This window comes from Halichoeres trimaculatus, unplaced genomic scaffold (genome assembly GCF_033239565.1).
Source record: "Halichoeres trimaculatus isolate MK-OKI-2021-1 unplaced genomic scaffold, fHalTri1.1 fHalTri1_scaffold_8, whole genome shotgun sequence".
In the NCBI taxonomy this organism is placed as follows: domain Eukaryota; kingdom Metazoa; phylum Chordata; class Actinopteri; order Labriformes; family Labridae; genus Halichoeres; species Halichoeres trimaculatus.
In genome coordinates, this window is record NW_027437186.1 from 28,083,385 (window position 1) to 28,108,312 (window position 24,928).

Here is a 24,928-nt window from a genome sequence, read left to right on the forward strand (position 1 = left end):
CACCATCTGAAAGACCTAAACGCCACATCCAGTCTGAAAAGGGATGAATGCGCATTTGTGGCATCCAGCCTTTAAGGGGTATACACACAATTGTTGCATCTGGTCTAAATGTGCATGACTCACAGACTGAAGACCTTTTTCATCTCTAGTACCCCTTTTCCACCAAACTGGTGCTAGTGCTAGTTCCAGGCCAGTGCTTGGTGTTTCCACAGACAGAGAACTGGCTCCAGGTGCTCAAAATTGGTGCTTAGCAAGCACCAACTCTTTGCTGGGCCAGAGCTAAGCACCAACTACTTGGGGGGCCAGGGGTTACCGTGACCAACAATGAGCATGAAAAACAGTCATTCTCAAAAAGGACACCTGCACCTACAAGTCGTCTACTGTTTTGTTAGTTTCCTCATTCATTATTTGAAATGGAGACAAAATTAAAATTAAAAGGACGACTGCTGACCGAGTCATCTGTTGTTTTGTTGGCATTTACTTGTTCATAACGTGAACTGGAGAAGAATTTGAAGCAGCAATGCATTGTCTCTTGAAGATCAGATCTTTACCTTGTCGTTTTATTTAACAGACTAAACAGCCTGGTGTTTTTTTTATCTTATTATATCTCCAACTTTGTCATCATCTCCCGCCCCATGCATCTGCTGCTGCCGCCTTCCCTCACAGCTGTTATGTATGCAGTGATGCACTGATGTCTTACGGTGACACAATGACGTGGCCCCGACTTGGCTCTTTGCAGATGGAAAACCAAACTGCTTCTTAGAAAGAACATGATTTGAACCAACTAAGCACTAGCACTTGCACCAGCTCTGAACAAGCCCTGGTGGAGAAGGGGTATAAGGTTAACAGAGTCTCTGCACCTCGGGGACTCCTCATAAGATGCACAGGTGAAGAGGAGCTTTCTGAACTCTAACACTTCAAATAAAGGAGGCTGGAGAATGTCGAAGCTTACAGTGTTAACCCCTGTTTTGGAACTTTTTTACAGTCAAAAAGGCAAGTTTTTGTAAATGACGGATTAGTGCACGGCCGGTTGTTTTAGAGGCATTCCCATCATGGTATTCCGAAACTCAGACTCCAGGACTCCACAGCATGCTGCACAGATTGTTTTCCAGACTTTCTGAATATTCTTTAAATATTGGATTAGATTGATATGCTTGTACTGCTGCTTCTCTTTTCCCTTGTTTTCATTTTCTCTTGGTCTTGTATTGTTTTCCCTTGTGGTGGTACTGACTTTGTGGTCCATAATGCTGTATATATTTGTGTGGAAGTGCAGAGTGTAAACTGAGAGGCCTCATTTCACACGGATTTAGCTAACGTGCCATTTCAAACTGCCAGAGCGCATTACCAGATGTTTTACTCCCACTGTTAGCATCGATACATGCAGATTGATCTCTTCATGTGAGGCAGCGCTCTGCTTCCAGACTCTTTCTACTAGTAGGATGAGTTGGAGTGGCCTTGGCAAAGTGGTACCCAGTACGCTGCACCCCATGGCAGAGCTGGGTCCTTCTTCCTCTGCCTGCACAGGTGCCAGGGCTTAGGGGAGGGAACACCTGCCAGTCTGTTTCCCCATGGCCACGGCAGGCTGGAGAGGCATTTTCCCAGGCTCCCCAGATGAATGGTCACTAATAGCCGTGGGAGAGGGCTTTGCGAGCGCAGCACAGTGTACCACTGACTCCTCTTGGCAGCCCTATGAAGGGGGCTTAAGGCAGCCTGGACACGGCCACTGCGGGAAAAGCACAAGTGTTGCTGGATAGCTTTACTGTTGGAGAATGTGTTTACGAATGACCGTCTCCCTTCTGACGAAGAACGCTGAGGATGTGCGGACTCATTTCTGCACTGTCCTAGCTTTGTTTTGCTTCCCATGCTCTTTGAAGGCCCAAGGCTACAACAGCTTTGAGATTAGTTTCAAACTGTTCAGTCATAATGCGGGCGAGACTTCTCGAATGCCCATTTTAGGAGAGTTAATGCACGGCTGTCTCTTGGAGCACTTTAATGTGACAGTAATATTTCCTCCTCACTCAGCTTCTATTTGTGTGTCTGTGATGTATGGATGGTCTGTAAATAGAGAGGCATGCCTGTGGCAGAGTTACCTGCCCCGCTCTGTGTTTCTGGGCGTGAGGCAGGCTGGGATTAAGGCGAGGGGGTAACAGAGACCTGTGACAGGAACAAAGGAATTCCAAGGCCCAAGCTGGAAATGGATCCTGATCAGAGTAGCCACTCCACCCTCCCTCCTCTGGCCCCTGCTGGGCAACCCCCTTTCCCCTGGTGCTTTGTGGTGTAGCTGTGGCTCTTTAAATCCTTCCTGTAAGCCCCTGGCCTTACTCAGCAGCAGCACATAGGACAGTCTGACTCCACTGTTAACTCTCCTCCCCATTATTGGACACAGACACCACTCCTTTTTTTGGCCTTTGAGTTTGTTCACATTTTTGCACTCTCTCCTCACTCGTCTGCCCTCCTCGTGTCATCTTTTTATGTTTTCTCACTTTCTCTCCTTCCCTCTTCTGGGGTCAGCTGCAGACTCTTAGGACACAACCACAATCCCCGCCATAGCTGTCACACCACCACACTTTTCCCATATAATTAGGGCCTGAGCCTGAGCCGGAGCACGGATCACATTCATGTGACTGTTCCCCTTTACCACATTCTGGTCTGGGAGATGGCACACACTCTCTTGAACTCCTGCTAAGTGTTCAGCCTGACCAGAATGCCTTGTCTGAGGATTTACTGAAACATTTCAGAGGGAGGATGATGTTTTTCTGTGCTCTTTGCTTCCCTTTGAGAGAAATGGGGCCTCTGTCGCGTGTTCTTATGAGCTCTGCGGTTTCTCTGTGGACAGATGTCATTGTAATGCTGTGTGCAAAATTTTCTTGTGTTGTCAGAAAATGCCAGCCGGAGACTGCTGTTAACGACAGCAACACAGTTTAATTGAAGACAGAGATGCTTTCCAGGCCTTTTGTTTGTATAAGGTCAGCGAGTTAAGTTCATAGACTCTTAAAGTACCATGACGTCAAACATAGTGATTGCCTTTTTGAAGCCTTAAATACAGCATCTGATGTCTTCCTTAAAAGGAAAATGCCGAACTGCAGAGGATGGTGATCCTCAAATATTAAAAATATAATTTTAAATGCTTATAGCCACATTTAGCTGTTACATAAGCAAACTGTCTACCCTGTCTCCCACAGAATTAGATTAATCTAGTAGCTGATCAGAGTCGTTAACTGTATTTGACTCAGGAAGCCAAACAAGTGGTCGTAGCTGACTCACATCTTGCTCCACAACCTCTACTGAGGACCAGCTAGCAGGAAATGAATGGTAAAAACTTGTCATCACTATGACCAACAACACCTCCTTAACTGCTTTTGACAACAAACTCATGATATCAGACCATATTTCACTTGGAATTATTAAAAAGATTCACATCTCGCTTTTTGGACAGTCAGTTTGTACAAAAATTAAATTGTAAGACTTATGAGGTGCTCTTTGACACCAGGGACTTTCCCTAGGAACTAGGAACCTTTGAGGAACTCAAACTTGATAGTGGGTGCCAGCTTCTTAATTTAGTTCCTTGGAAATTGATCTACTTCTTGAAAATCCCCTCCTGGGGACCTTCCAAATGTTTAAGAGCTCTGGGGGAGGCTTGATATGATCAAATTTACATAGATAGAATGGGAAATAGGTCATATAGTATATATAAATACTGGAAGGTGTGCGCATAAACAGCCCCAACGTATACCCCTTTTCCACCAGTAGTTGTTCAGTAGTAGTGCTTTTATCTGCATTTGTAAAATAATTTGACATTATTTTTCCAGACTATCTGCTGCACAGAGAGTGTGTGTGTTTGCCTGTGTGTGCATGCATGTGTGTATGCAAGTCTGTGTGTGCAAGCATGCACATGTGTTTGTGAACACATTGGGGCAGGACTCTGCTGTGCGCGATACAGAGCGCAGAGGAGGAATGTGAAAGTTAGTACCTTTATTTGGAGAGGGAAGGATGGTGGACAGAGCTAGGGATGCACCAATCCAACTTTTGTGGTTCTGATACCGATACCGATACCGATACCGATACCGATACCGATACCGATACCTGCGCTTTGGTATCGACCTATACCAATCCGATACCTGGGCTTTGGTATCTGATTGGATAAAAACAAAGCAAGTGCATCAGAGGCAGCATTTCAAATGATGGAGCAAAGAGCGCTTGTAAAAGAAAAAAACAAAAAGGCAGAGAGCTGTTTGCCTGGATTGGCACCATGGATCTATTCCCACCGATACTAATCAAGCCTTGAGGGGCACCGATACACCAATAACCAATCAGAATCAGAGCATCCCTAGACAGAGCATCAAACACTGAGAGTAGGGGAATGACATGCGAGAAATGGCCCTTTGGCTGGTTTGACAACGATATGGGCACGCAACTTAACCAGTAAGCCAAGCCCACATTTGGGACCACATTAGACTATACAACTTAAGCACTGATTTAAACATCCTGGTCTAATTCATTATCTTAATTAGCTTTATTTGCGTAATCTTCTTGGACTTCAGGCTGCAGTAGAAATACAAAGAACGTACCACTGGACCCAGGAAGTTCCAGGTGCTTTTAGTCTAAATGCTCCTATTTTTCACAAAAAAGTTCTCCAAAAGGCACCAACCATGAGTTAAGTTCAGCTGGAAGCACTTACCTGTCGCTTAACTTCACCATCCAGGATAGTCAAAACAATAAATCTTAACATAGATGAAAATGATAGTGTCAAACTTTTAATTCATCACATGGTTTATATGAATGGACACTTAGGATGTAAAAAAGATTCTATAGTTTTAAACATGAAGAGCTGGGTATTTAACATGGGGCTCCGTGGGTGTTATCTCACTTTGAAGCCAGCCTCAAGTGGACACTTGAGGAGCTACAGTTTTGGCTCTTGCATGTTTGCTTCCTTCTTTCAGTCTGTGAGGTTTCTGCTTGAGCCAAATCTTGATAGCACTGATTTTCGGAGCACCCAGTAGGCTCAGACAGCCTCTTTTAACAAGACCATGGTCTGAGTTTTGAGAGGCAGGCATCTTCCACAAACTGCTCTGCATAATGTTAATCTGAGGCAGCTTAATGCAGAGTAATCAGTTTGCATCCTCGTCTTGAATTCTCTTTAATATAAACGGTGGCAGTGCTCAGAGAGATTTGTGGCCTCTCAGGCTAATTAAGAAATAATGATGATTAACTATGACAGTTTGTATTGTGACTACTTTTCTCTCATCAGATTATGTTTCTGAGAAATAGATTTTCCTCTCCCGATAATTGTTTTGAGCTCCAAAACGCTCCCCACCACTGTAGTCACATGCTGCATTATGGGTTGGCCTGAGCTACCATGCTGCGGTGTATTTTGTAACTGCGATGAAGGGGTCACCCAAATGTTAAATTGAACACTTATGTGCAAATATTGTTTCAGGTGGACGTTGTGCAGGATGATAAGGCACACTGCTCTGCTACAGCCTTAGCTGTAGTTACACACAGAGAGTGATGTCCTTCCAGGAAAGCCCCCACTTACATATGGGTAACTTCCTCAGGCTCTCTCATCCCTCTCCACTCCACCCCTCTCTTTCTCTCTCTTTGAGCCCCATCTCTCCACCCACACTCAAGGACAGAGGGAGGGGGTCCACTTCAAAGCAGAGATGTCAAAAGAGCAGGATTCTCAGGCACTGATGTCTGACTGTCCTGCTGATTCAACTCCTGTTCATAAAGGGGTTTGCGTGGGTAGTGAAGTCCGCCTGGCATACAGTCACTTCATTTACATGCACGCCAGAAACGGAGTTAATGGGATAAATTAGGTTACAACAGGAAATCTGAGAGTGCCTTTACATGACTGCAACAACCAGGTTAATGTAAAACCGACGTTTGCATGCAGCTGGAGGGGGATCAGGTTTCTCTCCTTCTCAGTGCTGTGTTTTTGACAAGAATCAATTCATGGCACGTGAACTGAAAGTCACTCTAGCCCCGTTTCCACCAAGCAGTCTGTTTTTTGTCAGTACGGTTTGGTATGGGTTGGCTAGGTTAAGCTTGGTCCCAGTTATTTGGGGGTCTGTCCCAGGATTAGTCAGTGGACGCACTAAAATGTGTGACGTGTTAAGACGAACCGAACTAAACCACTTGGTGGAAACTGGGCTTTTGATAGCACTATGCTGGTCTGGTTCACACCTTCTGTTCACTGAACTACAAACTGAGTCAAAAATTTTGATTGTTATCACCTTTTGAGTATAAGAGCACTTAATATAACATAACTACTGATAAATACATTATCCTGTCACTTTGCATCTTGGGAAAAAGCTGTCTAGAACAAAGAGTTAAAAAAAGACCAAATGCATGCATGCAAGAGTCCTGTCTTTACAACAATGGGACATAGAGTCTTTATCTGGAAAAACACCACCAACTCTGACCCCATCTGTCTGAGAGGAAGCACATTCAGGTGTCTACCAGAGAGCATTCAGCATGAAAAAGCCAAGTATGACTGTGAATTAATTCATGTTGAGAAAGACAGCTGCTCAAACAGTTCAATGTATGTTTTTTTTTTTTTGTGGGACACCTGAAGTGGCCCCCTTGTGCCAAGATTGGATACTCAGCAGCCCTCAGTAGATTTGAACTTGAGACTTCCTTCTGTAAAAAGTTGTTTTGAACCATGAAAAGTTGTTTTAAAAAGAAAACCTGCGTCCCAAAACAAATGCACGCTTTGGCAGAAGTCACGCCTTCACTGCAGTGGATGATGGTCCTCATCCTAGAAAAACACTTCTGATACTGTCCACAGGTGTCACTGCAATCAACACCAAATGGGTCATCCTCATTGCACATTTAGGCAAAGTTATATTTACTCACTACATGGACTTATCATGCAAACAGAGATGCATCGCTGCAAGTTTTTGCTTTCTCTTTCTCCTGCTGCAATGACATTTTCATGCAAAACTCGAAAATCATCATGCATCACTGCTTTTATGATTAATCCTGCCAGAAAGCAGATAAGGCAAATATACGGCAAGAATGAAACAGTACCTTTGGGGGATCTAGTTTATTTTTACATTGCACCAGTAACTGGCAAACAGAGCAGAAGTTGCGTTCCTGAACCTTCTATGTTCATGTTAATTCGTGTAGCCCCCAGAAAAGCCTCCATATCAGAGCAGAAATTCTTATGGATCATTGCATGAGTCACAACAGCATGTGTTGCCAGGAATGCGGATGGAGAGAAGAAGTAGGCTATGTTTTCTGGAGCTGTTTTAATGATCTCCTCAGGATATGACTGAAGTTAATGAAGTCTGTTCCATGGGGGCTTACCTTTGACCTTGGTCTGAATGCTTCTCACCCCTGTCTGTTCCATCTTACAGTCCTACTCACACTGGATGCCTTTTGGTTTGTTGACTTTTCTTTCCTCTCATTGTTTTCCCAGGAAGCGGTGAAAGCTGCAGGGATGTGTGTGTGTCTGTGTGTGAGTGTGTGTGCATGTGTGTGTGTTTGTGTCTCAAAAATACAGTACTTTAGCCTTGGCACCAGCCCTGTGGAGTCTGTCTTTTTCTGCAGTTATTCTGCGGTACATTACAAGAGGATAGAATACTCTCCATACAAGCGGTTACTATATTATCTCCCACATTTCTGAAAACATGGCGTGCTTGCTTGTTTACTGTTTGATTTGACCTGTCATAACATCTTGCATTCAGTTTCAAAACAATTAAGCAAGAACATCTTCTCCTGCAGGAAGTACAAATGAAACCCTTTAAAGTGTCCTCTCCACAGATTTGAGTGTTGCACCACTGCAGGCCACAGTTGCCACAGAAAGAGGCCACTGATTCCCAGAGGAGGCACCAGCAAACTGTTTGTGAGAGAGAAACATGAATGTAAGCTTAGCACGAGAGAACCCGGGCAGAGCGCCAAGAGCAACTCTGCGCTGCGCAGGACGTTATAAAGTTGGAGCAACAGCTGATGTCTCGGGGCACGGCGATGCACTGGTTCCCAACTCTGTGTCCAGACGTCCCTGTCAAGCTTGTCCTGGGAATTGGCGAGCTCAGGCCACCAGGGAACGCAGAGGGAATAGTTGTGGAGTTTGACATGAGGCTAAAGAGTCTAAAGGACTAAATCAAAGCTTTGAAAAACATATCCAGTCATGAATATGCTATGAAGGATACTAATGTCCTGGGTGCTGTTAGACCAAGAATGGGCAGAGAAAACACAACAGAGATACGGATCTACATTCCTCTGAGGGCAGACATCCAGTGTTAGACGATTACTGCTCTACTATTAAAAGAATAAAAGATTGTTTTCTAATGAAGGAATGATGCTAACATACCTATATTCAAACAGCATTAAAGCAAAGTTAAAGCTCTTTATCACATACTTTCAGTAAAAATTTAAAAGAAAAGGAAACACTCACAGTAACCCCACCTCTAAAGATTGTTTACTGAAGTTTGGTAATAAACTTCCCAAACAGACCCAAAATTTATGCATGTGTGGTTGGAGAAGATATCCAGCCTGTACCGTGCAGATTTAAGCTCAGGAAACCACTAAATACAAAAGTAGAATAAGGATGAGGAAGAGCTCAACCAGAGATGACTGGTTTTTACCTCAAGACAGATGTTCACTGCAAATGTGTTGCAACCAAAACACCAACTATTTACTTTGTCTTGGGTTTGGTTGATTTCTTTTTCATACATAAAAAATTCCATGAGTACACAGAGGATGAAATAAGGATGCTGACGCTAAAAGTTGTATGAAACATGGACGTAGTCTCAGTTATATCACCCATTGGTTTCTGAATTGGCTTTTTGAAGTTCTCCAGTGGTGGTTCTTGTGTTTAAAATTCTTATTCTACCTAACTTCTGACTAATATGGTTCTTGTAAATAAAGAAACAACACTTTAAGACCACAACCATTCCTTTACCAGGGTGTAACAATCCTTTGAAACCAAAACCCGATTTCTTTAACCAGTGTTTATATCTTTTTATTTTCTTTTACATAAAAAGGCTACAAACACTACACTGTTTTTCAAATATAGATGATAACACCACAAACTGCATGAAACATGGGCTTAGTCACTGTTCTATCACCCCCAGGTTTCTTGGTAGAGTTTTGAACTCAAACGCTGGCAGTCAGTATTCTGGACTCGACCCAACCTTTGGTTCATCTACCTTTGTTTGTACCAGGCTGTTAACACCTTGACCTTAGCTGTAAAAAAGCACATCCTAGGCATTTGGAACAAGCCTTAAGTAGACATTTGAGTAACTGCAGTTTTTAAAACTTCTGTATTGCTTCATGTTTCTATATGACGGCAGCTTGGCACATGCAGAAATACTAAAAACTGCAATTCCAGGGCACTGGTATAGCCTAGTTTTTGAGGTTTGGCACCCCATGAATCAAACCCTTGAGCGGGCAGCCTGGGTTCAAATTCATTCCCTGATCTTACCCTGTTTCCTGCCTTACCCGCTGTCCTGTCCTCTTGGAATAAAGGAAGGAAAAGGCCAAAGATATAACTGTGGGAAAAAAAACTGTAGTTCCCTGAGTGTCCACTTGAGGCTGGCTTCATACACACCAGTCCAAAAAAGCTGATCTTTTCAGCAAAAATAAACATGTTAACATAAAATGATTAAATGGTTTTAGTCTGTATACAAAATTTCTTTATCGTCACACACTGTATGGAGATGCATTCATTAAAACTTGTTTTTGAAGTTCAAGATTTGCACAAATAAGGGCATAGCCTACTTGATTGACAGGTGGGCACCCTGTACCTGTCTGTAAACATGCTAAAGGCCATCCTCTTCACCTCATTCTTACTGAACAAAGCTAAGTTTTGTTCAGCATTTAACAAAAAAAGGCCTTGTTATAATCATTAACAGCTGTTTTTTGTTGTTGTAATTGTGGAACTCAGAAAACTTCATTGTCAAAGTAATTTATATAAACTAATAGATACATCTAAAACATAACTCATCATAAGAATGGACATTTCACCTTGAGTTGTGCAATGGTAATTTCTCGAGGAGTTTGATCCCAGCTCCTAGGTTGTCCTTGGGTAAGACACTTAACTCCTCCAGGTGTCTGTGTTATCAATGTTTGAGCAGGATTTGCTAACTCCAATGGACTCTACTTAACCAGAGAAAGTACCACAGAAATGGAGTCACCTCAGACCAACTTATTACGAAAGCAATGCACCGCAAATTTAAAGAAGAGAAATTGCATTAAAGCTAAATATCACTCAAAGTAAATGTTCCCTAATAATTCACAGTACATCATTGTGCTCTTAAGCCGATTACATCTGTGTTTGGTTCTTGTTTGATGTATTGTAAAACATCTCAACTCACCTGTCAAGCATTCTGTAAGGTGTGAATTTAGCTGCAGGGAAAGTTTCTGCTTAACACCATCAAGGATTAAAACCTGTCACCTGGGATACAGCTCTATCTTTAGAAAATATGGATTGTAATTGCTTAAAGTGAAAGCAGTGGGCAGGCGCCCATGTTTCATGGAAGTTAATGACCTTTTGATTTCTCAATTTTATTTTTCACAACTTTGATTGCATAGATTTATTGTTGTGTGTTTGTTCAAATTCATATTGTTAAAGTCTCATAGATGCAGAAGCAGTGGCCTCTTGCTAAGAGGAAAAAAAGAAAGCAAAGGTGGCGCCATTAATCACTGACCAGTGGTCTTAAGCGTGAACCTGTGGCAGCTTTGTGGCAAACCGTCTCTGTAATTGCGTGTCATTATCTGGAGAATCACAAGCCTGTGTCTTTTTGAAGAGGATAATTAGACGCTCCGAGCCGCTGCTGAGATCACATCAGTGAGTGGGGAAAGGGGAATGTTCACTGAGGCTCCCCTCGCACTTGTGTGTGGGCCCATGCTGTCTTCTCTGTTGTGCTCAGTTTGAAGCATGTTTATCCAAGGTGCAGGTCAGCTTTTAGCAGAGGCTTGTCTGAGAATTCTTCCAAGTTTTATTGATGAGTGACTGTCAGCGTCGCTGGCGGGTAAACAAGTCCAAAATGTCAGCCAGATTTGAAGCTTGAGGATGGTGCATTGTTGACGTTACCCTGGGAGTACTGAAAGAGCCTTCAGTACAAGAGGTCAGGATTTTCTCAAACTGTGGAAGACATGTAATCCTATAATTGGAGCTAGAATACTGAAATCCCTATGGTTAGCAGCTAATGAGTTTTTCACACGGCAGTTGCAACATGAGAAAGCAAAAAGAGAATAAGAAATAATAAAGGTAGAGGGTTAAATTCTACAAAAGTTGCATCAAGAAGAGAAAATGTGGCGAGAAAGAAAAAGAGAAGACTGTCAGCTTCCCAGCACTGTTGTCTTGTTTACAAAGAACAACTGGATAGCGTGTTAGCCTGGCTCTTGCTTTAAGTCAACAAATTCCTCCCAGATTAGGCAACAGGCCACTGTTTCTGCCCAGCACATCTTACATAGCATGACAAACATTCCATGACAAATAGAGCAGGGGCCCGGACCATGGTTTCTCTGCCAGTGCCCGAGAGGGAGGTCAGTCAAATTAAAATGATACAACTGCTTTCTCACTTCATGAACAACAAAGATGATTTTTTTATGTGCTGGCCTCAAAATGAGACTGAAGCTAGCATAAAATTGGAGCTAAAGTTGAATATTCAATAGCATTTTGGAGAGCAGAGTGGTGTTCTGCAGAATATGACTTGACAAAACCTAGATGTCCGATCAACTTCTCTCACAAAGGTGGTTTTAAGTTTTTGCTTTTAATAAGTGGATGCTTCCAAAATGAGCTCCGGTTTACTCTTTTTCCATACAAAAGAAGGAAACACAAGCTGAATTTACCCTCAGTCAATACAGTTTCATTTTTGAGATGTTTTCCTCTTGTTATTGAGGCAAAAAGCAATGTTGCAAATAGGAAACGAGTGGACTGCTGCAGAAGAACATGTTTTTATTCTTAAATCAGAGCTTTTATTTCACCACTGCTAGCACTCTCAGAATTACTGTTGTCATTTTAAAACTCTTAAACTTTCAATCCCTATCCAGGTATTTTAACCGAGAGACAAGAACCCCTGATGTTAGATAAAAGTCGGGAATGAAGGCCAATCATGGCCCAAGGTCCATTTTCAAACAGCCCCCAGCTTTTATCTCAATGAAATGAGTCATGTCCTACACGAATGTGTATGTTTACATTTTCTGTCAAGGTCAAAATCAATCCAAAGTCTGTCTGGTAACATCCCATTGCACTCCCTTTGGACTGTGCATAGGCTACTTGTGTAAAGCTAAAGCTCTGTATAATCCGTAGAAACTCAACTCTTGCAGCTGAAATCTTTAAATTAATGGATATATCATGATGTGAAAATGTGGAAGTTCAAAAAACACATATATGAGGACACAAGACTGAATTTAAGTTATAAAATGGAACAAGCAAGACACTAATGGTACATAATAAAGAAAAAAATTAAATATAAAAATCATGTTATCACAGATTTATTCCTATGATTGCGTGAACTGGAGACAATGAAATGTAGTTTTAAATGTGTCTTATAGTGATGGGCTGTTGTTGAGTATCTATTGATTTAGATTGCAGTGCACTTTTTTATTATTTGTGTTCTGTGTTCTTTTACATCTTCCTGCCCAGGGACCACAAATGAAAATAAGTTCTACAGCTAAGTCTGGCTTGACAGTTTACTTTGTTATACATGGCCCCTGTCAAATAAAGTTATACAAATATATAAATATTGAGGGTTAAAAATGCTTATTGGGTTAAAATAGTCTGAATATGAAAAACAATCCTGATAAAATCCAGATCCTGTTTCTGCCATAAAAAACATCCTGAAATATACTGCCCATATTGCCCCCTATTGGAGAACATTTCCTTGGTCAGAAGCAGTTTGCTGATGTTTACGCAGCATGTAACACGACAGAAAACTGACCATTTATCACCAGGTATCAAGAGACACCTGAGGGACAGGTGAGGTTTTATTTCATCTGTCTGTAACATTCCTGATACTTTGTCCTAGTATTCATCAAGAGTCCTGGCCTGAGTCCCATTTGGTTTTTAAAATATTTGCTTTGACTGTAATTTTATGAAATCATTTTATTTCAGTGTTTGAATAAAAATTATGAGGCTGAAAAATGATTTGATTACCAACAGTGGCTGTATTGTGCATGGCAGTTAATTGAATAAGTGTTATTAGGGAGAGGAGCACAATGCTGGCTCACATCAGTCAGAAAATTCCCATCCTAGAGTTTCCTCTGGTAACAGTAACAACAGCTGTCTAACCTTTGCTAATGTATATGAGTTAGTTACAGTATCATTCTGCCATTTTTAGTCTTAAGTGTGATTCTTATTCTCTCTATTTTTAGGAAAAAACTTCAATGTGGTTGCCAATTTTCTGAAGAGACACTTCAGCCTCCGCTGCGTCACCAAGCAGCTCTACGGAAGTATGTACTTCATGTTTTTAATGAGGCAGAAATAGACATCTGAATGACTCACACTCAGCCAAATTTCCCACAGAAGAGATCAAGTCATCTGTGGTCTGCATGTTGACTTTTCTCCCCCTCACTTGTTCTTTATGTCCTGTCCCTACCTGCTCGGGGTGTTGCTGAGAACATGCAGCCATTGAGTGGCTCCCTCGAGAAGCTACTGAGAGTGGGAGATTGGAGGGCAGTGAGAATCTATCTCCATGGCCCATCTAGTTTCTGTGACCCTTGGCCACCTTTTCATGGGACCAACATGGCTCTCTTCCTGTCAGTAAAGTTAATATCTGTTCCCTGAGGGTCCTGGACGTTCAGGCAGCTTTGACCTGCTGCAGACTGAGACGAAGGCTTCTCTCAGCAGGTCCCTTGCACGTCAAATTAGCCCCAGTCTCTTTAGGTCAAAGGTTGTCTAATTTGGTCTGCTGAGTTAGCTTTAGATAGTTGTGTAAAACATTTACATTTCTATGAAACAGACGGTTGGAGGGCTGTATTCTGACTGGCTAATGGTTCATAATAAAAAAGGCAGTGGTATTTTCTTACTGAGTTTAATTCAATTTGACACATGAACTCAAAAAATGTGTTTCTTTTTAGGCTCTTCTTCCTGTTGCAAAAACAGAAGCCATGAGGTTACAAAAAGAAAGTGTTATCCAGTTTTGTGGAGGATTGTGCTCAACAACCCTTCAAAACAAACTAAGATTGAAGATTTTGTGTTGGACTTAAGAACTGATTTTGGCCAGCCAATGAAAAAGTTTTCTCTAAGGAGTATGTACTTGCTCGGTGAATTAGTTGAAAAGTCTTCACTGATTGATAGATCAGAGTTTTAATTGACTCATAATAGCCAAAAACAAAGCCACCGTGCCCACTCTGTCCATTGTGTTTATCACTTCAGGAATATTTAGGGACTGTGTTAAAATTGCAATACAGACCTTTATGTACACAAATAGCTACCTTTATTTAACACTTGTATGTGAAGTATTTAGATTTGTTGGCTATTGGCGTTTTTGGTGACTAGAAATTAAGTAAGTCTATAGTAATACGCATTTTTATTCATACAGACAATAAAGATGAGAAGGCAATACAAGCAGAGAGGTAAAATATAAAATATATAAAATCAGTGAATAAAAGCTTTAGTATAAAGATATTAAGAGTAATTACATAAAATACCTGTTCTCCTTGATATCAGTGCAGTCTAAGAGAGCAGTCAGTAGGTTTACATGTAGCTTCAGAAACTGGACTATGAGCTTTGTCTGCACAAGATCAGACTATTGAAGTGCATGTAAATAGCTTAGTCAGACTGAGAACAGACGGAGCATAGCTTGATTGGCACATCTAGATAATGTGATGGCACAGGTGTGCATAGGTAATTGTACTCAGTTAGCTTCAGAAGATTGTAATGCCTGAAAAGTATTTTGGGAGGAGACGTGAACTCAGATCATGACAGGGCAGGTATGACTTTCTTTTGGTCAGCCTCAATTATTTTTTAGTTTATTGGAAATATTGCACTACATGAGGTTGCAGTAATGTAGAAGAGGCTCAAATGAGGTTTTGTTTAGGGTGAAAAGTGCTTAGAGTGGGAGAAAATGTCTCAACTTTACCGAAAAAATAAGCCATATTAAGTTATTCAACCAAAGATTTATTCCCATATTTATTTATTGTAGCTGTAGTAGTAAATTAGTGTCAACAACATCCATATATATCACAATCCATAGGAGTACCTCAGGGCTAAATTCTTGGTCTGGTTCTGAACATACTTTGTTATGCTGATGACACTCAGTTATACTTCTTCGTAAAACCCTTCAAATGCAACAAATTGGCTTCACTTCACGACTGCTTAACTGATGTTTGAAATCACAAAAGTTTGTCAGATTTAACTAGTAATCATCATCGTTCATAAAAAACCCACAGATTCAGCCACCGCAAGAGACTTGGAGGTCTTGTTTTTGTATCAGCTCAGGACCATTACAAGGATGAGGCCTATTTCATCTTTTAATGAGCGCATCCTACCTCCTGCCTGCGACCCTGATTCAGAAAAGCGGTGTAGTTGATGGATGAATGGATGAATGGATCCTGAGAATTCATCTCACTCTCTCCAGTATTTTCCTGCTTATCACTCAATCTCAAAGCAACGAATTATGTTTAACTTTTCTGTGGACGCTGAGTGGACAGAACATCTTTGCTAAACTTTGCCTCCATGGTGGCTAAAATCACACACTGGGGCAGCAATCGTCTGGCACTGATGAGAAATCCATGCTGGAAAGCTAACATCCAAACCATCTCACCGACTCATTTCTCCCTAACAGCCCCATTACTTAAACCACACAAGGTCCGCATACATTAATGCATGTGTGTGGTGTAAGCAAACTCTGCTTGTGCCTAACAAAATGTGTGCATTGGCTGTGTTTACAAACCACAAATCCAGACAACTGAAGCAAAACCAATGTTTGCAAAAGTGACCACTGCAAGGGAATATCAGCTTTTATGCTCTGAATTCAATACTACTGTAAAACATCAGAAAAGAAACTTATGCAGACGAAGAATGCTTCATGAAAACTGTTGTAAAACGTTTCCAATGAGCCTTTTCATTTCCTTGTGAAAGCAGTTTTTCAACAATACTTTCAACAGAGTCAGTGTTTGTTCTGAGGAGCATTGTGAAACAGACAGGGGGAGAGAATAGTGTGAATTTGGACAACCTCTCTTGGACAGAGGAGTGCATTGAACAGGCGATGGGTCGGTTGGCGACCAACTTGGCTGTCCAGATGAGAGACAATTTGAGGTCTGGTAGATTTATTATGACACAACACATATTTAAGTGTTGCTTTTGTAAAATGATATTTTTCTTTGAAGTCGATGAAACAGTTAGATTATTCCCAAGAGCCACTATCAACATAAAATTTCCTAATATTTCATGCTGCTTACGCGGCTCATAAAGCTCTGCAATTATCTGTAAACTATCATTTTCTCCCGGGTCTAGGGGATAGTAAATACTTGGTGTTTTGCAAATGTGATTCAAACCCCCACCACATTTCCCTCGGCCTGTCTTGTACTCATAATTAGAGGTGAACCCTGATATTAACTAGCACGGTCTGCGTTGTTTCTGTCTTTGCCTGCCTGCAGATTTGCGTGTGTTTCCTGAACGATATGTTGTGTGTGTGAGCCGTTCAGAGGATGCCTCAGCGCTCCATGGAAACCTGAGCCTGGCCGCGGTGAGTGCTGTTTATACTCCTCTATTTCCTCTTCCAGTCGCCTGGCAGATCGTCCTGCATGGCTCTGTGTGTTATTATAGGGATGTGCTGCCAAATTGTGCTCTCACTTTATATATGCTGATCTGTTTATGTGTGGGGAAGGGGGACGGACTCTGGCTTTTCAGAGAGAGAGAGGAGGGAAGGAGGAAGGCAGGGGGGCTGGGTGGAGCGAGGTGGGGTCCAAAACTGCAGAGTCATCCCCCTTCTTCAAAGACTTGGTGCTCCACATTCTACAAACTCACCCCTGCTGAACAGTTTTCGTTCTTTTTGACCAACTTAAACACAAGCTTGTTGTAAACCTCAGCTGTAATGGGTGGTCAAAAACGCTTCCAAAAATAATTGTTCACATTTTAGCTCCTGAGACCATTGGGATACTTTCACACTGAAGGTCTGTTTTGGAAAAATGTTGAAGAAACACTAAAAAAGTAGAATTTTTCCTCCTCTTTTTTTGGTTCCAAACTATCTTTATTGTGCCATTTATCATTCGAGAAAGAACATTTCTCTTCTGTAAAATCCTGATTCTGTAAATGTAACCACTAAGTGTGGACTCAATATCATTTATCATCAAAAATAGTATTTTGCATTGATGGTACATCACTCATGATTAGGGAAATTTACAACCATGCTCTTCATCAATCCGCTGCACGTATTTCATTTTGGGTTTTTATGGAAGAACTCAGAAAAGGCATTTATCTGCAGTTTGTTGAGATCTGTTAAATGTCAGTGCTTTACATCAACTAGCTGCAAAAGCATAGGGAGGATTCTGGCACAAATTCACCTGCACAGAGGGATTTTTAAAGCATGCCTTGATGTACCAGACACAGTTTTGAATCTCTGCTGTCAGGTCGGGTCCAATTTTTCACCCTCAATATCACCTACATCTCTGGGTGGAAGAAGACAGAAGCTGCCACTGTAAAATCCCACTGCGTTAGTTTGTTGACCTCCCTGTCAGACTTAGCGTTATTGTCTTTTTTCCTTTCTGTGACTGTAATTGGCCAAAAGCTGATATGTATTACCACTGCTATGCTATGAGTAACAGGTCATTAGAGCAGCTTCTTCTCAGTCATATTGAAATGCTGAGAACACAGCATTTCAACATACAGAAATCCTGTGACTTAGATAAACTTCTTATCCTCCCGAATTTTTCTCGACTCACTACTCCACCCATATTTTAACAGATTCACCCTCCAAAGTTTTAACCATTTAGCATGTTCAGGAGTAGCTTTCTTGTACTTTTCAAATGTTCTAGCCCTTATACTTTTTGAGACTTTCAATGATTTGCAGTTTTTTTTTGGCCTATTAAAATGAATGGAGATGTTTAATTACCATGGAAACCACACAGATGATGATGTCATGAGGGGTTCTGAGGCTAGACTTAGGCTCGTGCTTGTCACTTACTTAAGAGGTTTGGGTTAGGGTTCAGGGTTAGGGCTCAGCATTTCAAAATTCACTATTTGCCACAAGAAAATATTAGACAAATATCAAATGCAAGACAAGTGTAATAACTGTGATACCACCTTAATTATCTTCACTCTCTTATACTGTACAAGTCTGCAACAGCATTGTAGTGAAGGTTATCACTACACCTTTGTACTTCTACATCTAACCCTAGAAACCGGGATTCTTGTTGTCCTAGTGTGATTTCACATCCAATTATGGCATTATGAAAAACATGCCCTCCCATGTATATACTACTACAAGGTCTGAGGAGATGTCTGTCTAACATGAGTCTGGTTCTGCTCAAGATTTCTGTCTGTTAAAGGAAGTTCATCGTTACCACTGTACAAAAAAGGTGTTAATAGCCCACCATGAGTGACAGTTCAGAAGGGGAATAATCTACTTGCAAAGCAGGTGTGAAGACATACTTCCCACATGCATATGAGAGCTTAATGGAGGAGATCAGCACAAGAAATCAAAGGCAGATAGCACCCATTACTGTTTAGAGAAGGCATACCTAAATTTTAGGGATGCACGATATTGGATTTTTGCCGATGTCCGATATGCTGATATATCGAAACCCCTTATGGCCGATACCGATACCGATAATCACAAGTTTGTTTGTTTTTTTCACTGTAAAGAAAGCTAAGTCTATCCTGTACTGCAATTTTTATGTTACTCTTATTGTGACGGTCTTATTTGTTTAAGAAACACACATAAAACAAGACAAAAAACATTTGATTTTACCATAAATAAGAAATGTATTATTTTTTCAAACTCAAGACATTCAGTATTAAAATACAGAAAAATAATTTCTTTAGATCACATGAACTTTAAATGCACAATGCATTTTTTAACATAACCAAGTTACATTTGATTATTTTAGAGCTACTGTAACAACCTGGTGACAGACACAGAGCTCTGCATTGCAAATAAATGAAGTGCTACATTTTATTTAAGGAGATTATTTTTCAGATGGAAAATATTAATAATCCTAACTGAATAGCACATTATCAGCTGTGCATATCGGCAGAAATTTTCACATCTGCCGATACCGATAAACGTGTTTTTAAGCTTTTATCAGCTGATACCGATATTGTGCAGATGATATCGTGCATTCCTGCTAAATTTTTATCTCATCGTTTTGACTGGTCTCTTTCTTGTAGCTGTTTTGTCTCACCAGATTCCTCCCATGCTTGACTAAAAAGATTTAAAACGGACAAAATATGTATATATTATATGTGTAATTAAGCAGCGAGAATGGAAATTTTCAGTCTTCCCCTGCTGGCCGTCAGAAGAAACACTGGTCTAGGACCCATCAGTATTTGCTTCACCCAGAAACAGTCTGTTGACCTGAAGGATTGGACTCAGACAAGGATGTGTTCAGTGGGTATTTCCCTGTGTACATTATGTTGTATTCTTGTCACGTCATAAGACCTTCTTCTTTAGTTTTCTTTTCAACTCACAGCAAACCATCCCCCAGACAGTCCTTATTTCATCTGGATCTCCTCAGAGTGTTCTGGGAAATGATGGCACGGCCTCTCACCTTGGCCCTCACATCATGAGCAGACATCTCTCCCATCACATCCCATGATCAATGTCTCAGTCTCTCCCTGTGGTGTTTCTCACTATTGTTTCCCTACAAGCGTCTCTACACTCCTCACAGTCTGGCGTCCAATGAAAGCAGCGATTGTAATATTTTCACTTGAGCAACACAGTCGTCAGTGAAAAGTTCAGATTGTGTAACCATTTTTCCAGTTCAAGGAGACATTGCTGTCGATTGCGTTCCTCTCCCCAGGATGTGGTTCTCTGGGCTCATACAGTACAAGCAGAGGGAATTGGAGGGTGGGAGTCTTGTGGTGGAGCTCTCACTAGCCCAACCTCGAGAGTGGTTTATAAGGGAAAGATACCAGACAGCACGGCTGAAATTTCTCACATGACAAACACACTCATTTGTTTGTGTCCTTCACTGTTTCCTTTATGTCAGAGAAGAACTGTTTGCAGAAATGATGCCAAGAATCTGTCGGAAAAAAATTAATGATGTGGGTTGAATGCTGTGTAATACATTAAAATGTAGCTGTATGAAAATAATTGGCTACACTGGATTTTCTGTCAGAGTCACTCATTTGTTTAAGAAGGCGTCTTTTAATCCCACATCTCCTGACAGCTCAAGTCTGCTGGTCCCAACAAATTGCCACGTTTCCCTGTGTTTGGGAGGTTTGTGAAGATTCAGTCAGTGTGACTCGTTGAGTAAAAATTTTTAACCTTAACCGCAGTGGAAATGTGGACTCATCAAATTTGCACTTCTCACAGGGTCAGGGGGTTATATTGTGAGGGAACTAAGCTGACATCACCGTTGGCCTTTTGTCCTGTGAAAACCAGCGTCTCTCTCCCACACTTCAGCCTGCTGTACGTCTCCTGGACTCTGTGAACTCCCATTAGTCATATTTTCAGCTGTGGTTGGGTTTGAAGAGGAGATGGTGACATTTAGTCATTTGTAATGGTAGTGGAGGAGCTGGGATACCAATTATTGTTGACTTTTTGTAAGCCGAGGGACTAGATGTTTGGTTATTTATTTTTTATTTGACCTTTATTTAACTAGAAACAGACCTTTGAGGTAAGAAACATCTCCATTTCAGGTGTATTTTGTCCAAAACACACAGCAGCATCATGAGCAAAGTTTCCATTAAACAATAAACAAAAAGCAGCACAAAATACTTGATTATGATTCTAGTCTTTACACAAGTCTATTATTTGAACCTGAATAGGTGTTTATTCATCCTTTATTCCTTTAAAACAAAAACTAAAATATTTGCAACAATATTAACATGCAAAACTTAAGACTATGCAAACATTTAACTGATTAAATTCCCATTGAACAAAATAAACACTCAAAATAAGTAAATTGCTGACCCCCTAAAAATCAACATGGGATGGTTAAATGACTCCTTAAAAAAAGCCAGAAATCCTTAACTTAACTGTGGTATCTTTGATACGTGGTTTGGCTTCTGTTTTTTTCTGCATTAGCCATTGAAACCGGGTTTAGGCTCTTATTTTGGGGGCAGGGCTTACGATCGCCTGCAGGAAATAAACAACTGCAGGTAGACAGGGACCACAGACTATAACATATATGGAATTAGTCCCTGCTATGTCACACATTTCTCCAGAAGCAAAGTTTTGAAGCCTCAGTTGGGGGTGCTGACTCAACCTTGCATTGTTAAGTCAGGATGAGGTGCAGAGGTGGGCCCATAGCCTCCTCACTTGCAACTACACAGTGTCCGTGAGTCAATCAAGTCAGCCATGCCCTTATAGGGACAAAACTGGTAAATTTTCACTTTACCTGGCCGGATGTATGCCACTGTCTTTATAATGTATTAGCTGACCCAACCCTCAAAATAAAAGCCCAAGCCAGAGGATGAAAAACTTATCCCTTACCTATTTGCTGTACCACTAAATCCGCACTAGTCTATCTCAAGTTAAACCAACAAAACATGTAATAAAAAGACAATATATAATTTGTAGATGTAAATTAGCTTTAAACTAACCCTGGTAAGGTGCATCAAGTTGTGACATATGCAATAATTATGGTTGGTCCTTTTATTTCTAAATCTTGTTTTTGGAGAATGACTTGAGATAAAATTTGTTATGGTTTGGTGCTATATAAATAAAGATAAATTGATTGACAAAATTAGGGATGCATTGATCCAACTTTCTAAGACCCCACACCAAAACTGGTACCTGGGCTTTGGTATTGACCAATTTTGATAGTGATCTGATCTGGTACTACGATTAGTATAACATTCTCTATTCTTCAATAACTCCACTCCAGCTATCTCCCTTCATGATATTTTAACTCTGCAAAGCACATATGTAAATAAGGATGGATCTAGAGGATCATAGAACTGAGTTAAATAGATCCGTCATATAGTTTGGCCCTTTTTCACTGATGTCTGATCTAACTTTCTGAGTCTGTATCTGACCAATACCAGGTTTGGGTTAGTTCATCTCCATACTAAAAGGGAAACAAGCCTACTTAGTCACTTGTTAGTGTTTGATGACATGCTGGTCACCTGATGACGTCAGACGCTAGTTGCTACTTTCAGTCACAAGCAGTGAAGTTGATCCAAAAGTGCTGAAAATTGTACTACTTGTACCCTCAAGTAATTTGAGTTTGAATTTTAAAAAGGCACTCCAAAACCAAGGGGTTAGAGAAAAGCTATTTAAAGCTAGTATAAAACCTCCTCTTGTTATATTTGTTATCTGAGAGTACACAAAAATAAAGTAGCAAATGGCATTTTGTCAACCATATATTAAGATCACTGTGTTTGGGTGTTTTGAACAGCCAGTGTTGAGGATCTTTGCAACTTGAGAGAATTACCTCCAACAATTTAACCAAACTGGTGGCTGGAATGATCTTACACAATATCAGATAAGTGCACAGTTACTTAGATTTCTGATATCCACCTTATTTTCAAATATTTTTGCAATAACACAGCATATCTTATTTGTTTACTCTGTTTCTACCGAAGAACCTAGTTTGGTCTGTTGCTTTCCAGAGTTTGAGCCATTGAACCACATTTGCATGAGACCGTGGGAAGCGATCAAAAAAGCATCTCTTCAACAATGTTATTTTTTTCTGTGACATTTGAAGATTCGTGTCTCCAAAAAAAAAAAAAAAAAAAAAAAAAAAGCTCCTATTGTGAGTCAGCAGTGAGGGCAGCATGGGAAGGAAGAGCTAGTGTTTAGGATTGTGGCCGTTGTTTTGTAGTCAGGCGCAGAGTGGGCAGCTGAGGTGAGTGGCGTGCTGGGCTGCAGAAGTTTGGATCAAAGGCAGAGCAGATGTGTTTCCAGTCCCCCCCTCCTCTCCCTGGATGAGTCTGTGTGTTTACTCATGACCTCAGCGCGCCTCTATTCTTCACAGCTCACAACGGCGAGCAGCAGAGCTTTCCCAAGCGCCTGGTGTCCAAGCAGGCCGAACACAAGGCTATCATCTCTTACAGAACATGATCCTGTCCCTGGTTTCATCCTGCTTTAATCTGCTTTCATAGAGTTATGAAGTCAGTCCAAAGAGTTAACAGCTTGTCTTAATCCCTGCTCATGGGTGTATCCAGAAACTTTAGCCATTGTTCGGGGATAAGAACTGTCCTCTATTTTAGACAAGTATGTGCCCATGCATGTTTGTTGACTTTGTTGCAAGGAAGATGTGGTGAGCTTAGACAAACAGGGCATGATTCCTCTGTGGGACCAGGGAGGTAGAATTCGTGTGACTAGTTTCACGAACATCTCAGCAGGAGGTTATTTTTGCCCTGACAGATGGATGAGTTGTTGTTTCTTGGTGCCAGTTAAAGGATTTTGTATTCTTAGTTGTGCCATCACAAAGCTGTTCAAAGACTTACCGGGGAAGAAAAGAATAACTCTGTTTTTATGACATAGTTCTTGGGATTCAGGCGTTTCAGGAGGAATGATTCATTGCTTTGTGACAGATGAGAGAATAACCGGCTTTGAAGGACAGCATCTCGCTGCGTTTGTGTGTCTAGGTGAGGTACAAAGACCAAGTGATCCAAAAACAAACAATCTGGCTCCCACTGTGGAGGATCACAAGCAAATATGGAGTTGATGGTTGATTGGAGCTTTCAATGCTGGCCTGTTTCCTGGCGTGTTTTCCTGCTTTTTTTTTTTACCACTCTGTGTTTTCATGTTTGAGCTTGAACTGGTGTCTTTATAATTGAACCTTTTCAGCCTTAAAAATACATTTTTAATCATTTGAAAGTGCTGAAAAAGAGCTGCCAATCATGGCCTGAGGTCAATTTTCATACAGCCCCCAGCTTTTAGCTTTCATCTTAAAATAAGTTGTGAAACTAAAATTAATCATTTTGTAAATCATGTGTACACTCACGTTTCGTCTCACTAAATATTTGGACTGTGCATGGTCTACCCGTAAAAAGCTAAAGCTCTGTACATTCTGCCGAAACTCAACAGCTCTAAAGCTGACATCTTTAAATAGATGTAAATATCAGGATGTGAAAAAGTGGGAGTTAAAAAAAGCACTCTACTTTCCTTTCTTCCTGCCTCCCTCCTTTCTTTCTTTGCCTTTTTTACATCCTTCCTTCCTTCTTTCCATAGTCTGAATATATTAAAACAGTTCCGATAAAATCCAGATCCTGATCCTGCTGTGAAAACACCCTTGTTTATGTTCACACTGCAGAAAACTGACCACTTATCATCTGGTATCAAGACACCAGAGGGACATGTAAGGTTTGATTTCATCAGTCTTTAATGATGGCATGAGGATGTTTGGTTGGAAATCATTGTAAGAAATAAATAGCAATGTCTTATACTGACGGAGTGTTTAGGACCGCTCAGGAACTATCTGTCTGTATCAGTGAATTACTTTCATGTGCAGCTGCATTAACAGATAACCGGCCTAATCTTCTTATTTGTGTCTTTACCTTATCTTAAACGGCATTCCCTGTGTTTTATGGACACTGCGTTTGGTTATCTTTTTGATGTTGTTTCCAGGATTCATTGGGAGCTGCTGTAAGAATGTGTACTGCTCTCCTTTTAAACCTGAATGATTCATCCTCTGTGTTCATCCTCGCCCCTCTGCCAGGTTTATCTCTTTAATCTGACATCCAGATGTGCCGTCTTGTTTCAGCTCCCGTGGTGGAGCCATGTTGTTCTGGAGGCTCCGGGGCCGGGGAGGGCACTGTTTCTCTGCTCGGCTCTACGTGTTGCATCATGAGAAGTGTTGTGCAGCTTTGTGTGGGGGCGAACAGACTGACTGGCGGCAGGGGGGTTAAAGCCTTGTTTCT

The 24,928-nt window shown here is 41.1% G+C and overlaps 1 protein-coding gene across 3 annotated transcripts in view; it reads left to right on the plus strand.

Moving 5' to 3' along the window:
- slx4ip (SLX4 interacting protein) overlaps nt 1-24,928 on the plus strand; it is a 47,800-nt gene that overhangs the window by 17,093 nt on the left and 5,779 nt on the right. For all 3 annotated transcript variants that reach the window (XM_074676570.1, XM_074676569.1, XM_074676571.1), the window contains exons 5-6: nt 13,324-13,401; nt 16,552-16,640. In XM_074676570.1, coding sequence (XP_074532671.1) covers nt 13,324-13,401; nt 16,552-16,640 — 167 coding nt within the window. The remainder of the gene's footprint in view (nt 1-13,323; nt 13,402-16,551; nt 16,641-24,928) is intronic.